An 18,426-nucleotide genomic window follows, 5' to 3' on the forward strand; every position below is an offset into this window, starting at 1 on the left:
ACGCGAAGAAACAGTTTGTTTTCACCTTACAATGATGGCGATAGAATTGAGGCATGGCCCCCTGCCCCAAACGCCAATGTCATAAATATATTGTTAGATCTTAATTTGAAAATAACGAGATTTCGCTGGTTCTCCAAAAAGAGATTATATATGCCTGCGCTTAATTAGTGTTTTAATTTGACAGAAGAAGAGTTCCTTTGACATGACCGCGTTTGTAAGCCGGAAGGGGCTGAAATCTAATTTTAGCCACACACTGGAGTCTTGTGTCAAATCAGAACGACCTTTTCACTAACAATCGCCAGAAGTCAGTGGTCACTTTAGCTGGACCTATCGATAAAAAGAGTATTATTTCTATTGCAAGAATTAAAGTCGTAAGGAGTGGGGGGTTTAGATGGTTAAACAGAGCATATTTTATAGTCTTCTAACGACTATAAAGATAGCATAGTGGAGTTTGTATTAGAGTGGGAGGCGGGGGGGGGATTTAGCTGGAAATATAGAGGGAAGGAATTTATCGAAATGGTATTTCTTTTTGCGAGAATTTGGTTGTAAAACAATGGTGGGGGGGGGGGATTTAGCTGGACATATAGAGGGACGGAATTTATCGAAATGGTATTTCTTTTTGCGAGAATTTGGTTGTAAAACAATGGTGGGGGGGGATTTAGCTGGAAATATAGAGGGAAGGAATTTATCGAAATGGTATTTCTTTATGCGAGACTTTGTGATTGTAAAACAATGGTGGAGGGAGGGGGGGATTTAGCTGGAAATATAGAGGGAAGGAATTTATTGAAATGGTATTTCTTTTTGCGAGAATTTGGGATTGTAAAACAATGGTGGAGGGAGGGGGATTTAGCTGGAAATAGAGAGCGAAGGAATTTATAGAAATGGTATTTCTTTTTGCGAGAATTTGGGGTTGTAAAACAATGGTGGAGGGAGGGGGGATTTAGCTGGAAATATAGAGGGAAGGAATTTATTGAAATGGTATTTCTTTTTGCGAGAATTTGGGATTGTAAAACAATGGTGGAGGGAGGGGGAATTTAGCTGGAAATATAAAGGGAAGGAATTTATTGAAATGGTATTTCTTTTTGCGAGAATTGGGGGTTGTAAAACAATGGTCGAGGGAGGGGGATTTATCTGGAAATATAGAGGGAAGGAATTTATTGAAATGGTATTTCTTTTTGCGAGAATTTGGGATTGTAAAACAATGGTGGAGGGGTTAGGTTTCGAGGGTAAAAGAATATATTTTATGTTTTCCATTGATTATAATGATGTTTGTATGGTTTGGGGGGGGGGGGGGTTTACCCGAATATAGTAGAGGGTAACCACGGAAAACAATTTTATTTTGAAAATAAAAAATGAAAACAGAACTTACATTGATAATTGCGGCTGCCAAGGCTTCAAGTTCATCAATAATATCCATTTTAGTTGCTTACACGGTGTCAAAATACTTTCTGATAATTGAATCGCATTGCGTGCCCGTTATATACGAAATCTCAAGGGTGAATTGTTATGTAACGGGGAAAATCATATGTAAGCAGGTCTCTGATTGGCTGAGAAGGGGGATGTAACCGACTCGCTGATTGGCTGAGAAGGAAACACGAGATCTAACTGTTTCCGGGAAAGTCATAACATTGCCTAGAGCAACAACAACAAATACTATTTCTAGACACCATGACATTCGCGATCGATTACGCAATCAAGTTCTCGGAAATTCACTTCCCCCTCGAGTCCTAGATCAATAACATTGTTCCCGTTAGAATTCAATGCGCATGTGCAACCTTCGTTTCGGAGTTATTACACATAGAAACATCAAATAAATCGACCTTGGAAAAAGAGGTCATTGACCCCATTAACCACGTGTTCTCCCTAGGGAGGCTATGCCCTTATTTGGGGTGCAAAAAAAGTTTTAGGTGGCAGCAGGGGTGCGTGACACGAGTAGCACCCCCATCTCTACTGATCAGATCTAAGATGGATCCAAGAAGCAAAAATGTTCTTATTTTGGTTTCCTTGGCATTTTACCAAAAGAATTCAATATGGAGATTTTTATTTCCTTTATTTAGTTAATATGTCAATGGTTTAACTGCGTTCATATTCATCATTGTTTTTTTAAGAAAAAAAATATTTAATTTCTATAAATTCGGTATTCATCTACACTACTTGAATCCAACAAGGAAGGAAAGAAAAAAAAGCAAACCGCATTTAGATAGTTCAGATAAAACTTGGAGAGAACACGATTAAATCTTTAGAATGTTAACACTTAGCCAAAATATGTAACTTGAATCGGTACTACAACTCTTAGCTTTTCTGGTTTAGCTTTAACCCTGCTTTTTCAAATATTAATTAAAAAAAAACTTTCCGAAAAATAAGTTTTCAAATAAAATTAACGTAAATTTTATAATTAAGCAAAGTTTTTACTATTAAATTTAATAATAAAAACTAAACACGACCAGAACTTACTATCAAAGAATAAATTAAAAACAGAATGAACATAAACTGAATTAACCACAATTGCAAAAAACATACAACCAGTAATAATATAAATGAATAAATAAATCTTAAAGCGAGTAATGCTTAGATTGAATATGAAAATCAAGCTTAAAACGAAAACAAATATTTTGCTACTAAAGTATAAATGAAACTTAAAAAGAACAGAAGTTAGATAAACAATCAATGCGAACAAACATACTATATATATTAATGTAAATTAATAAATAAATCTTAAAACGAGTGAAACTTAAATTGAATATGCAAATCAAGTTTGAATTGAATAAAAATAACTACAAACAAGAGTTTGGGTATCGCCTCACTGCAGAAGCCTAAAACCTACTGCGTCATTGGCGCTTTACTGAAAACAATTGATTTTTTTTTCAGTAAAGTACAAATTATATTCTTGCTTTTAGAAAGCATAGGGGTTTTGAACCCTACTCATATTAATTTGTGCTCGTTTTGAGTTTGACTGTAATATTTATTTTAATTTTTGTTCATTTTGGGTTTCATTTATTTATTGATACTGATTTGGGTTAGTTGTATGCTTGGTAGATTATATGATAGTCCGGACGCCAGGTGTTGAAAGTGTGAAACATACCACGAAGGAATGGGGCTGCTACGAGAATTAGCCTACCCTCCACCCCCTAAATTGACCATGCGGATTCAAAAATACCAATGGCACTTGCTTGCGAGTGGTGGAACACTCCGAAACTTGAAATTTTATTATATTTTGGTGTTTCATGCAAGAAAATGCATGTTCCACAAAGTTTGAGCTGCAGTTTTCCGCTCAAATACAAATGCCTAGGAATCATAGAATGTTTTCATAACAAACCAACACGATTAGTTAGAAAAAATGGCAGAGTTAAAAAAATGGCAAAACTATATGAGTCTTGAACAGTCTTGGAAAGTATAAACAAAATCAAATTAAACATTAGATATATAATGATATTAATTGTTGAAAGATCCATCAGTTCAAGATTGTTTTTTCACTGTAATTTTTATTTTCATTTTCAATGCTGTAAGAAGTGTAAAATAATAAATTTGTAATATACGAGTAATTTGTTTTCAGTGAAGCACTAATGACGCAGAAGGCTTTAGGTTTTTACAGTTCAAGAACTAATTTTCTTGGAAAGAACTAATAAATAAAACTGAAAATATTTGATGCATAATGATATTAATTGCTAAAAGCTCATCAGTTCAAAATTGTACTGTAATTTTGATATTTATTTTCAATATTAAGTACAAAAGAAAACATTTGTAATATAATTCGTTTTCAGTAAAGCGCCAATGACGCAGTAGGTTTTAGGCTTCTGCAGTGAGGCGATACCCAAACTCATGTTTGTAGCTATTTTTATTCGATTCAAACTTGATTTGTATATTCAATTTAAGCTTCACTCGTTTTAAGATTTATTTATTCATTTACATTAATATATATTGTATGTTTGTTCGCATTGATTGTTTATTTAATTTCGGTTCGTTTTAAATTTCATTTATACTTTAATAGCAAAATATTTGCTTTCGTTTTAAGCTTGATTTTCATATTCAATCGAAGCATTACTCGCTTTGAGATCTATTTATTCATCTATATTATTACTTGTTGTATTTTTTTGGAAATGATTGTTTGTTTAATTTATGTTCGTTTTGGATTTCATTTATTCTTTAGTATTAATTTTCTGGACGTTTTTATTTTGAATTTTAAAAGGTATTTGTATATCCTGATCTTACGTTTAAAATTGCTTTTACTTTTCTTTGAAAAACTTATTTTTTGGAAAGTTTTTTTTTAACTAATTTTTGTTCTTTTTTTGATTGCAAAAAGTTTCAAGTTTTTATGGAATGGGGGGGTTGCTTACTTTCTGATTATGCTTTAATTTAAAAAACGGATCAAGAACTTTCAATTAATATAGAATGAGGCTTTTATCAAGTCTATACGATAACCTCTTTGATAAAAACCTAATATATGAACAATAGACAGCTTGCATAACCTATGGACAGCGATTGACAACAATGAATGGATTGAAAAAATAGCTCCAATAAGGGGGTCTAGATCATTTCATTTGCTGACACAAAGGGATCACGACTGTTTGGAATTGACCTTAATAAGATTTTGTGTAACAAAGCAATTTTACATCTATATAAGAGTATGTATTTTAACCTTATAAATGGATAATTATAATAGATTTCCTATGCGTTCTTCCCATACACAACCCTTTCCCATAAGTTATAAACCCCCCTTAATAAGTTATGCCCCAGGGCATAACTTACAACGCCTACCCTCGGCCCTGGTGGGCTGTAACGACTCCGGAGTTATTTTTTATCAGAACTTTGAACTATTTTAACAAAATGTCTATCTCAAAATTTTTATCTGATGCATTTAGGGCGTGCAGGAGGGGGAGAGGGCTAGTTACCCTCCAATCTCTTTTGACTCTTAAAAGTGAACAAGAACTTTCAATTTTCACTCAAATGAGCCCTCTCTAAAGTTTATACGAGCATCCCTTCCATAAGAAATAATGGGAAGGATTCAAAGAATCCTTAAGTTACAACCCTTGCCCTGAGGGCTGTGGGGCAGTTTTCATCCTCAAATACCTAATTTACAGAACTTAAAACTACGTTTAATAAAATGGCTGTCTCAAAATTTTGGTTGGATGTGTTTAGGGAAAAGGTGGGCGTGAGAGGGGGGTTAGTTGCCCTCAAACCACTTTTGACTATTAAAAAAGGGCACTAGCCCTTTGAATTTCCAATCAAATGAGCCTTTTTTGAAGTTTCTACGACACCGCCTTCTATAAAAATCTTATATACACCCAGGGCATAATTTAAAATCCTTGCCCTGAGGGTTGTGGGGGATTGTCCTCCTCAAAAATATATTTTATATATGGAAATCAACTATGCTGAACGAAATGGCTATCTCAAAATTTTGATTGGTTGTGTTTGGGAGAAGGATGGGCCTGGCGGGGGGCTAGTTGCCCTCCAATCACTTTCGACTATTAAAATGGGCACTATCCCTTTGAATTTTCAATTGAATGAGCCTTTTTTGGAGTTTCTACGGCAACGCGTTCTATAAAAACCTTATATGCCCCCAGGTCATATCTTAAAACCCTTGCCCTGAAGGTTGTGGGGGAGTATCCTCCTCAAAAACATATTTTCTATCTGAAAATCAACTACGCTGAACAAAATGGCTATCTAGAAATTTTGATTGGATGTGTTTGGGGGAATGATGGGCGTCGGGGGGGGGGCGGGGGCCGAGGTGCACTCCACCCACTGTCGGAAGTTAAAAAGAGCACTAGCCCTTTAATTTCCAATTGAATGAGCCTGTTTTGAAGTTTCTACGACAACGCCTTCTAGAAAAACCTTATATGCTCCCAGGGCATAGCTTAAAACCCTTGCCCCGAGGGTTGTTGGGGAGTGTCCCCCTCAAAAATATATTTTCTATCTGGAAATCAACTACGCTGAACAAAATGGCTATCTCAACATTTCGCTTGGATGTGTGTGGGGGAATAATGGGCGTGGGGGGGGCTATTTGCCCTCCAATCACTTTCGACTATTAAAAAGGGCACTTGTTTTTTGAATTTCCAATCGAATGGGCTTTTTTGAAGTTCCTACGACAACGCCTTCTAGAAAAACCTTATATGCCCCCAGGGCATAGCTTTAAACCCTTGCCCCGAGGGTTGTTGGGGAGTGTCCTCCTCAAAAATATATTTTCTATCTGGAAATCAACTACGCCGAACAAAATGGCTATATCAAAATTTTGATTGGATGTGTTCGGGGAAATGATGGGCGTAGGGGGGAGGGGGCTAGTTACACTCCTTCACTTTCGACTATTAAAAAGGGCACTAGCCTTTTAATTTCCAATCGAATGAGCCTGTTTTGAAGTTTCTACGATATCGCCTTCTATAAAAACCTTATATGCCCCCAGGGCACAGCTTAAAACCCTTGCCCTGAGGGTTGTGGGGAAGTGTCCTCCTCAAAAATATATTTTCTTTCTGGAAATCAAATACGCTGAACAAAATCGCTATCTCAAAATTTGATTGGATGTGTTTGGGGAAATAATGGGCGTAGGGGGGGGGGCGGGGGCTAGTTACACTCCTTCACTTTCGACTATTAAAAAGGGCACTAGCCCTTTAATTTCCAATCGAATGAGCCTATTTTTAAGTTTCTACGACAACACCTTATATAAAAACCTTATATGCCCCCAGGGCACAGCTTAAAACTCTTTCCCTGAGGGTTGTGGGGAAGTGTCCTCCTCAAAAATATATTTTCTATCTGGAAATCAACTACGCTGAACAAGATTTCTAATTGTCTACAGTCTGAGTACACACGAAAGAAAGACCGCAAGGAAATACCAAAGCCGCTATTGATAAACAGTTTTGTGAGGTGTTACTCACTCCGTGACAAAAATGTAAACTTTAGTTTTTGGGGGTTTAGGGGGACTAAAAGGTAGCTAGGTTAGGTTGGGTTAGATTAGGTTACGTATTTAATAAATGCTATGATTTACCCTCAACCCACCCCCTATTGTTCAAATATATAGCCCAAATTTGTTTCTAAACTATTATATTTTCATCCTATTTTGTTTTGTTTTATTAGCATTAACGAAACTTCACTTTTCGCGTGTGTACCCAGATTCTAGACAAGTACCCTTGATGAATCGAAACAGATTATGTAATGATTTGTATTATAAGATTAGTGTTAATTCACTATGCCCCCCCCCCCCACATATAAGAACTGAGCGGTATATGAAAATCATGTGCGTCATATCTCCTCACTGAAAGTTTCAATAAATGATGGTCGCTTACTATTGGAACCACTACCACATTCATCAACACAATCAGTAAAGAAGAAAAGGAGAAAAAATTAGAAGATATTAGATTTATCTTTGACGCAGCCAAATCTGTTACCTTTCCAAGGTTGATGGCCTGATGATGTGATCGAAATGGAATGCGTGACAATAATCTTTAGAGCTCATTAACTCCCACATCTCTCGATTGCTCATCTTTTAATGATATATCTGTACTGCATGACTAGTATTTTGTAACATTGAACGCGTAAAAAAAGACTCAAATTATACCGTAGATAAGTTTGTCAAATAAACAGGGGATAAAAGATGAGTTTTGATTTAAACAAATGTGACATATTGAATTATTCAAAATTGCTCTATATGCTAAGTGGATTAGGAATAGCAGAAACACCATTTTGGGGTGACTACACTGCAAGGTAGTTTATAGCAGCTGGGACATTATGTGAAGCAAAAATGGCGAGCGAGGCTGCTAAAGCCCCATTCATAATAAGGCTTTATTAACGATGAGAATTAGCTAGTGCTAGTTTGAGCCAATCAGAATTTTTCTTTTAATTTTCTCAGCCAATCAGAAAATCCTATGAGAAATCTGATTGGCCGTAATTACCGTTAGACTGATCTTGGAATTAGTAAAATATCATTAGGAATGGACCTTAAAAGAAGTCTGGCTGGTGTGTCTAATTAACAGCGGAATATTAAGGGACGGGCTTTCATGTCCTAAGTCCTAGCCCCTAAGCGTTCCATGAAACTTGGGCTTAAAACCACTCTTGTTTCATATGAGTTGAGTTTCATATACCCTCCCTAAAAAAATTATTTGACATCCCTCTGCCCTTTCAGCAAAACAATTTTTCTGTCCCTGCAAAATTTGCTGGTATTTTCGGTCGATTTCGCGATTCAGGATGGTGTCTGATTGATAGTAAATTTGTCTGTTTTTCCCCTAAAAGTTAAGTTTCCCCAAAGAGATCACCCTAAAAGTTAATTTAAGCTTGTTTGAATCACTGACTATTTTTAATTTTAAGCTTAGCTTTTTACATTTAATCCCAGTCCAGCACCAAACATATTTTTTGAGGATTTACCAAAGCAAATTTCTCGCCAAATTTTCTGCAATAAAAGATTCCTCTGAATCTTAAAAAAAAAAAATTGTATATAATTTACCAGTGCCTATGTAGGAAACTAATTCAAATTAAACATATCATTTCTGAAAAAGAAAAAAAAATCGGCTTTGATCCAACATAGAAGAAAACAAATGTTCATCAAAATGAACATAAAAAAGCCAATTCGATCATAATTCGACTCTTGTCAGATCCTATTTTAATGCCATGGCCTGTTTTCTGTTAATCGGTTGCGGATTCAGAAAATTGAGACCATAGAGCATGGGAAAGAGTCGGATTTTTGCTATTGAACATGAAAAGATGGGACAAAACAGCAGCGTCGCTTTACGGCAGCGTCGGGCGACTTCATTATAAAGTAAAATCTTCAAAAGAATTATCAATCTTTAGCTTTATAAGCTCTAATCGAGAGACCAGGTGTGTTGACTAACTCTACTGAGCCTTTACCAAAGCAGTAAAAAAAAAACAAAAAAAAATATATGAATTTGAATGCCTAATTTGGGGCAAAAATTCTTACTATGAGACATTGATATTTGCCTTATATCTAGCTCTATTGATTACCTATCCTCGTATGTATTCTTTGTGTATGGGAGTAATCTGACTAGTCTTAGCAGATGCCTTACCTCTAGTTCCCACATACTCCGTTTTGTGGAAAACCAAAATAATATTGCGGATTCAATGCGATCTTTTACTAGGCCTTTTGTAGAAGAATGCAAATCTGCATGCATTGACATTTCCCCAAACTTAGGTAATTAAACTTTTGGGTGTGTTTTTGGATTCTAACTTTTTTTAAAAGCCTTATCTTTCCTATCTCCAGCGTATTCTTTTTCGCCAGGTTGGTGTCCTCCGCGGAGTTCAATCCTTTCTTTCCACTAAGGTAATGGTTTCACTGTATTATGCGTTTTTCAATTCACGACTTTCTTATTGTTGTTCTATCTGGGCTTTGGCATGCTCTTCTCTACTAACTCCTATAAAACGCCTCCAGAATAAAGCTGTGAAAGCTGTGTTTGGACTTCCCCCAAGGTACCCCTCTGTTGATATGTATAATGATACTGGTATTAAAAATTTTGATTCCCTGGTAAAAAAAAAATGTCTCCTCCTAGCTTATAAATATTTAAATTGTCCCTTCCTACAAGCCTGTGTAGTTTTCTTTTTCAAAAAAGCTCCATTTTCAAATATTTCCCTTTCCCTTAGTAAGTCCCATCTATTGATTGAACTTCTGATGTTTCGAATTTCTTTTTCCCAGCGTTCCCCAGTTTATTTAGCTTCTAAGCTATGTATTTTTCTTCCCTCCGATATTCCGTGTGAGACGTCTTTTCCGATAATGTTTAATTCTGCTTGTGGGTTTCTTAGACTGTAGTGAGATTTCTGTATTTTAGTCTTTTCCCGCACTTTTATTTATTCATTTTATTTTATATATATATATATATATATATATATATATATATATATATATATATATATATATATATATATATATATATATATATATATATATATATATATATATATATATATATATATATATATATATATATATATATATATATTTGTCCGTAAGTTTTGCCACTTTTTGTTATGCATTGATGTATAGCTTTATTTTATATTAGTTTTTTTTTCCGCATTTGAAATTGTTGCTGAATTGATTGGACCCCCTATAAACTCAGATTTTGGGGTTACAATATCTGATGTATTTGTTTTTCTTTTTTTTTTACTCTTTCAGTTTTCGTTCCTTATTATTGTGATTGTTTTTTTATAGTATTAAAAATGAAAATAAAAATGAAAAACTTCTATCTCTGGCGCAAAATAGGCGAAATTAAATGGTTTTCTAAAATTCCTGGGAAATAAAGTATCGGCTATTAGTTTTCTGTAATTTATTCGTATATCTTATCCAAGCTTTTCAAGTTATGGTAAAACTAGCCAATCAATTCTAAATAGTTTGGCCATACAAACCAAAAGTTTACAATGGACGAGATAGGGCGAATCTTAAAAGTACCGCATCACATTAATGCATTCTTTTGTAAGTTGCAAATTAATACACAAGAAAGTGTCGAATCTATTACTAATTTAGCAATGTAAATACAATAATTTGGTACGTGCGGACTAGTTGCAGACTAGCAAGGACTGGTGCGGGCGGACTTGTTTGTTTTTAATAAGAACTTTTGCAATGGTAAACCCAGTTGATTTGAAATTTCGAAACATTAGCAGTTTTCCCTGCAACGTTCATTTCCTATTTTATCTTATTACATATTATTATATTTTATATATATATATATATATATATATATATATATATATATATATATATATATATATATATATATATATATATATATATATATATATATATATATATATATATATATATATATATATATATATATATATATATATTATATATTATATATTATATATATTATATTATTTAAATTTATATGTATATTATATTATTATTATATTATATATTATTATATTTTATATCTATTGTGAATCTGCCTTTTTTTGATTTTATTGAAATTATATATTTTGAATTTTTGTTATTTCTAAAATAGTTATCATCATAAGAAAAATTCAGAAATTCCTTGCAGTTCCAGAGAACTATTTGATTCTATACCATATATTTTACATATGTTTATGAATTATTGAATTATGAATCCACACTCCCATTGAAATTACTTACGCAGTTGCTTTCACGGTTCAAAAAAAGGCCAAACCAAATTTTACGACAAAGCAATGACGCATCATGACGCACATGTTTTTTATGTTTTATGTTTTTTCAAGAGGGTAGAAGTGTTATTTTAATTGCAGAATTGAAATTTTCTTCCTATGTGCAGCTGTAATCTTTTTGATTCTAGACTTTTTCTTTGCTCTTTTTTGCAATATTAATGTTTTTTGCGCACCCACCTACTACAGTCACATTTCTAAGATAGTCATCACCAAAAGAAAGCAAAAGCTTAACTAAACAACAGATCAACTAAAAAGGTCACCGAAAAATACTTGATATAAATCGTCACCCCCCAAAAAACAGTGCATTTCAAAACTTGGAAAATGCTCTTTCCAACGGAAAATTCTTTGCATCAAGAGTAACCACCGATATTTGCTTGTTGAAAAACTAAACGGGGCCTAGATGCCTTAACGTTGGCATTTCTCGCCTACTTTTTGTTATTTTGCCCCCACCGTGGAAGAGGTGCCCCGTGACAGAGGGGCACCCTGACAAAAATGGCTTGGGTTGATGTTTGTTAATGGTAATTGGTTGTAAAATGCCCAAAAAGTAAATCTGTTTAGCTTTTAGCTTCTCAAACTTAAGGATTAGTTGGTAAAGCTTATGAATTTGTTGTTTTTAAGTGTAGGTGGTACATGAATATAGTTATAAGTTTTGGAATTGCTTAATCGGATTATTAAGAGTGCTTTAAAAAAAGTGGCATGTTGAATCTTGTGACTCAAAAGCTTTCAACCTCTCTTTTTCTCTTTGGTAAAACTTTGTTTCTAAAACCTCTCCAAATGTTAGGAGTACCAAACAGAAAATGAATACCAAAAACGTTATTTGGGACATATATATTGCACGACTCGTAACTTGTAACAGTTGGGTCTTAAAAGGTCAACCAATGAAATTAAACCTCGCTTTTTACCATGGAATAAAAGTAAAATTATCTAACCTCTCGTGACCTCTCTTTTTCTCTTTGGTAAAACTTTATTTCAGAAATTTCTCTAATGTTAGGAGTGTCAAACGGAAAATGAATACCAAAGATGTTATTTGGGGCATAAACATTGTACGACTAGTAATTTGCAACAGTTCTGCCTTAAAATGAATCAAACTGTGATGTAGCTAAATTTGTCTAGTGTCAAAAAAAGTCACAGATCCGGCTCACGACATCATGTGTATGAAGTGGAAAATAAATATCAAGGGCACCATTTTCGGATGTCTATAGTGCATGACGAATAATTTGTGATGCGGGAACCTTACAAAGAAACAAATTGCACTGAAGCTAATTTTTCAAATTTCATGGCTGCAGTGATAGGTGTACCCTAGTAAAGAGCCCGGTCACTCTGTACTTACAGTTCATTACCACAAACTGTTTGATTACCCATCAAAATCCAGACAGAGATCATTGCAATATTGATCGTTTGGATCAATGCACTACAGCCGACAGTACCCGAAAGTTTAAAAACAAGAGTTGAAAATTAATACCCAGTGATAAAAATTGCCATTAATAGCTGATTCGGGGGCGGTAGCTATTATTTCGTTTATTTTTAACAGTGAAATTTAAGAGCGAAAAGAATTATAGGAATTTCGCACAAAGACCTTAACTGCTCCCCCAAATTGGAATGTTATCAAATAAAAAGAGCACCATTAGAATAAGCATGGTAGAAAACCCTAATCAGGAAAAGTACAGCCCTCCTTCTTGAACAACACGAAAAATAACTTTCTTCCTGGGGATGCACTGATGTATCTCTTTTTTTCTTTTTTTTCTTCGCCACTATTGGGGCACTGGAACACCATAGAAAGCTGTTTAAGGATCATTTTCAATGCATATTTTTATATCAAAAGGCTTTTAATAAACTTGACTTGATAACGCCATCATGAAGTGGCATATGGCACCCAAAATGGGACTTCGTGTGCCGTTTTCTGAATGGAAATGCTGGGAAGCATAAAAGGGTACCATTATAATCTCCATGGTCAAAGATCATGAACCCAAGGTTTGCAATATCCCCTCTTGTATAGCTCCTCCTGGCCCCCTTAGCAAGTTTCGTAAATTACTGCTCACTAGCAGAACTAGCTTGCTACTGCAAGATCACAGAGACATCTTTAAGGGCTTAATTCAAGCTTATTTAATTTGGAATTCATGAAGGTGCAGAAAAGATCAATTTCAGGGTATATAGGCAGAGGGCTGAATTTCAGATTATAAGAGCCAAAAAGTGACAAAGACGCTGGAGCAGGGTCAGAATTTTCAGTATGGATCTCCTATTTCAACCAATTTAGATGCAAGTTTTTTTAGGAATCTTTCTTGATAGTGCTTTCAAATTTGATGCACTATCGATTTTTCTTGATATTGGCACACTACCAAATGCCCCTCCTACACCCCCCCCCCCCTACTCAATTTCCTTTAGCAGCCGTGATACCTAAAAGTACTCACCTTTGCTGGGTTGTAATGAGAACCCGTCGACCCACACCCGCCGGTAATATCTCCTTTCTGGTGTATATGGAATCCATGTGGTCCTGGTCTTAGCCCAGTAATGTTCCCAAAGATTCGTATCGGACCTGATGGAGGTAAGGATTGTTCTATCCTAATAACTCCCTCTACACCAGCGTTGCCAGTTAGTTTTGCAATTGCAGCTTTAGGCTCCTGATGATACTGTTGGGAAATAGACTGGTTAATAGAAATAAAATATTATAAAAGCTTTCAATTCAAATGAAACAGTACCCCAACTTAGAACATACCTTGCTGTATGAAACAAATTTAACATTTTTACGCAAAATCAAGAAAACGGAAATAGATGAAAGTATATCAACGTTCAAAAATATAAGCATTTCAGCATAAGCAAATTTCATTATATCTGATAACCACTAGTCACTTAGAAATAGTTAATTAGTTATCAATAATTGGTCATTATCAATCCACTATATGATCTTCAATGTGCCAGACATAAAATCCACTGTCTGTCTTGGAATTGTGGGATGCAATGGCTTAAGACTCGAATGAAACGAGGTCCCATTTGTGGAGGCCAAACAATCAGGTAAAGCCAACAGTCATTTGCGAGGGCCAAATACCCAAATTAAGAGAGGTTAAAAATGTGAAAAATTAGGACACAATTTTAGAGCAACATTTCGCCAAAGTGATGGCCGAAGGCCCAAGTTGAAGCAAAGACAGTGAAAGGAGTTGCCAAAAGCGCTACAAGGCATTCATTTTGCTGGAAAAAGCACTGTTGAAGGCTAGCCTAATATCCTCTTCTGGCTAGTCTGGGTGGTCCCAATCATCTTCAATTTTTTCTGAAGAAATCAAATCCAAATTGTTTAATTGCTTTGGATTGAGCACCCTAACTCTGTTTTCTCGCCACCAAATTTACAATTGAACCTCTTTATACTCTTGATCTTTCACGGATTACTTAAGGAGTATTATTGGAGGACCTAAGGCAGGGACCTATGGCAAGACTCTTCCCCCCCACACAGCTTCATAAATATATACAAGCTACACCTCTTTCAACTAGTGATGGTTGAGGGAAATATCAGAGAAATGTATCAAGTGATCAAACAAGTTTGATTCATGAAAATGCAATAATGATAAAGTCCACACTTGTGGTAGATTACCCCAGTGGCTGGTATTTAAGGGCTTGTGAACTATAGGACTCAATATAACAAGCATCAAAATAATGAATATGTAATAACTAGTATACTTAGTACTACACTTATTACTATTACTATGCTTATCACTAGTACTATACATAATAATAACTATAAGACTCGATTTACAATATATATGTGTATATATATATATGTATATATATATATATATATATATATATATATATATATATATATATATATATATATATATATATATATATATATATATATATATATATATATATATATATATGTATATATATATATATATATATATATATATATATATATATATATATATATATATATATATATATATTATATATATATATATATATATATATATATATATATATCATATATGTGTATATATGTATATATATATATATATATATATTTTATATATATATATATATATATATATATATATATATATATATATATATATATATATATATATATATATATATATATATATATATATTATATATATATATATATATATATATATATATATATATATATATATATATATATATATATATATATATATATATATATATATATATATATATATATATATATATATATATATATATATATATATATATATATATATATATATATATATATATATATATATATATATTCCGGCTTCGCCGCCGGGCCCCGGCACTCGGAACGCGGCAGGCTTCTAAATTTGGATTCTCATTGTCACTTAACTTCAAACCACAAACCTATTTAGCCGTTTCGTTACTCCATGACGTCCAAATTGACCTTAAATTGGCAGTGGTGCCTTTGTAAAATTACATTTTATATAGGACCTTAAAAAAGATCTTACATTTTTTAACTTTTGCCTCGGCTTGTCTTTTGTCATTATGAAAGACATATAGCCACATAAAGACATATGAAAGACATATATGCTACATTGAATCATTATAATCAGGTTAAACCTAGTTTTGGAGAGGAAATTTATTTTAAATTCAATTTACCGGCTATGATTTTATGTCGATGGATTCAGCTTAGGGCGAATCGCCTTCCAATCCAGAGTAGACAAATGGTGTTCGACAGAGGGATAGTACATCCTGATGGTCGGTATGTGTGTCCTCTTTGTAGGGATGAGGACGAAGATTTGGACCATTTTCTCCGAAAGTGCTCGGTGCTCTCTGATTTAAGGGAAAATTACTTACATGGGATTGTTTTGATGCTTCCAAAAATCTTACAAAGTAGTAATCCAACCACAATATTTCGTATTGGTGCGTACATAGAGAAGGGATTAAAAAGAAGGAAATGTTTGTACAATTAATTATTATTAATTATATGGAATTAAAGTTTTTTTTTTTTTTTTTTTTGTATTTTACCAGAAGGTATTTTTCGCTATGTATTCATGTTAATGTGTGTTTGTAATTTGCTCTGTTGTAATTTTTCTATTTTCATATTTTTTGTGTGTATATGACTCTTGAGCTTTTTGAAATACACGATCTATCTATCTATCTATATCTATCTATAGCCTTGACCTTTGTTTCTTTCAATTGTTCAGGTGGTGGGGCAAATACTTCTTTTTTTCGAACGATTAATCTAGTCCAGGTTTTTGATCTTCAAAGGTATGGAAGGCATTGACGACTACCTTTGTTTCTTTTAAATGATCAGGTGGTGGGACAAAAATTTCTTCTTTTGCCTTGGCTTGTCTTTTGTCATTATGAGAGACGTATCGCCGAACCTTTTGTTTCTTACAATTGTTCAGTTGGTGGGACAAAACTTCTTTTACTTCCAACGATTTATCCAGTTCATATTTTTGATTTTAAAAGTATGGTAGGTAGGCCTACTGATGACCATATCCATGTCAAAATCCAAAACCCAATCATCATCACTATTGTTTTCAATTGTATGGTTCGTCACACCTCAGTTTATCTTTCGTCATTATGAAATACGTCTCACTGAACCATTTTTTTTAACAAAGGTATGGGGCACGCGGCAAGCTTCTATATATAGAGTCTCACTGCGCTTGTTTTCTAAACGCAGACAATTTGAGCTTTTCCTCGATGTCATGACGTATATATTTATTATTATTATTGTATATTTATATATTTATTAAATATAAATATTTTATATTATTATATATATTTATTTATTATATATAATAATATATATAATAATTTTTTATTTTTGTCACCCCAGGAACAGGGGTGAGTGGCAAGATCTACATCAGAAAATTATTTTTTCCACAATTACCAGTCCATAATTCTCAAAATTTCCGTATCATTCGCCAGTTTTGAGCTTTCATGAATAACTCTACTTCCAAACACCCACCCCCCCCCACCCGCGAAAAGTTCCTGTATATATGCCTAAATATGCAAAAGAAAAAATTAGTATTCAGATTTGTTTTTAAAATAAGGAAAAATGAGAGAGAAAACACTCCCATTGATTAATGTCAACATTGGCAAGGCTTTTTTCGATTTTTCATGTATATCTTTATGTAACATGCAATTGTTCAAAGGTTATACTTAGGCGTATTTTTCCGGTCTTCTGGTTAACGTATTACATAAGATCAAATCGCGGTAAACATAAGCCAAACTTTTTAGCCAAAGCACTTTTCCACATGCATAGCCAAGCAAAACATCGAACGATACTGCGAAGAATTAATTATGATATTTAATTTTCAAATTCGATTAACCAGTGCGTTGTCATGAACTTCTGGTAAAGTTCATACGAAACACGAAGCTGTAGAATCATATTAAGATTCGTTTATGCAAGCCAGGATTTTGTTTTATTGGTATCCTGCCAGTGTTGCCACTTAGGAAAATTCTATGGTACCACTAAAAAAGATAAAATGCTTACCGAATAAAGTTCTGATTTTTTAAATGGAGGTTAAATTTTCTGAATCTTAAAGAAAGATTTAGAGCTTAGTGGGTTCAACAGGAATGACCCCCTAAAGCAGGCCTAATTTAGGCTAAAAAAGAATCTAGCCCCTGAAATTGAGATAAAACAATAATAGGAGTCAGATTCTCGCTGGTCTTCATCTTTGATTCCACTCTTATATTCTAAAATATAGCATAATCCCGATAGAAAACTGGCCCAGTAGTAGCTCTGGCCTCTTTTGCACATAGGGTAAAATCTTGATTAGTCTCCCCTGTCCCCGAAAGCTTTCCAGGCCAAATTTAAAAAAAAATTCCTTTTAGTAACAAAATTTTCTGCTTATTCAAATCTGACTTTTCTAACTTAGCCTCTGCAAAATTATTAATTATCTCATCCCAATTGATTACTTCTAATTCTTTAATTTGTTCTACTTACTTTTTTCTTAAATTTTAATTCAAAATTAATTAAATTCGGTCTACTAACTTTTATTTTCAAGGAATGGTGATGAACATTTGGGAAAATCTAAATTTTGGGTTAAGTTTGCTTATATTTACTGCCAACTGCGTCCTCAACTTTATTTTGATAAAAATGAAACTTTAAAAATTACAAGATGATTCTAACCATTAGACTATTTATTTGAAATTTTGAACCCTTAACATTTCTGTGCCCGGTGAATTGCCCCCTCTGGCCCGCCGCTAAAACTACCTCTGAACTGGCCAAACCTTTTTGGATGTATCTCCCTTATGAGTAAAATACAGTTTTTGACGATGTCACTGAAACACAACACACATACATAATGTGCCACAATTAAAAGTAATTAAAAGATATCACTAGAAATAGAAACGCAC

At 33.7% G+C, this 18,426-nt stretch overlaps 1 protein-coding gene across 2 annotated transcripts in view; it reads right to left on the reverse strand.

Moving 5' to 3' along the window:
• The window catches only part of LOC148939819 (superoxide dismutase [Cu-Zn]-like), a 45,977-nt gene that overhangs the window by 20,858 nt on the left and 6,693 nt on the right, over positions 1-18,426 (reverse strand). For both annotated transcript variants that reach the window (XM_089106222.1, XM_089106221.1), the window contains exon 3: positions 13,515-13,733. In XM_089106222.1, the coding sequence (XP_088962348.1) occupies positions 13,515-13,733 (219 nt within the window). The remainder of the gene's footprint in view (positions 1-13,514; positions 13,734-18,426) is intronic.

The sequence above is a fragment of the Artemia sp. Qi Xiang Cuo genome, chromosome 20, assembly GCF_049724085.1.
Source record: "Artemia sp. Qi Xiang Cuo chromosome 20, ASM4972408v1, whole genome shotgun sequence".
Lineage (NCBI taxonomy): Eukaryota > Metazoa > Arthropoda > Branchiopoda > Anostraca > Artemiidae > Artemia > Artemia sp. Qi Xiang Cuo.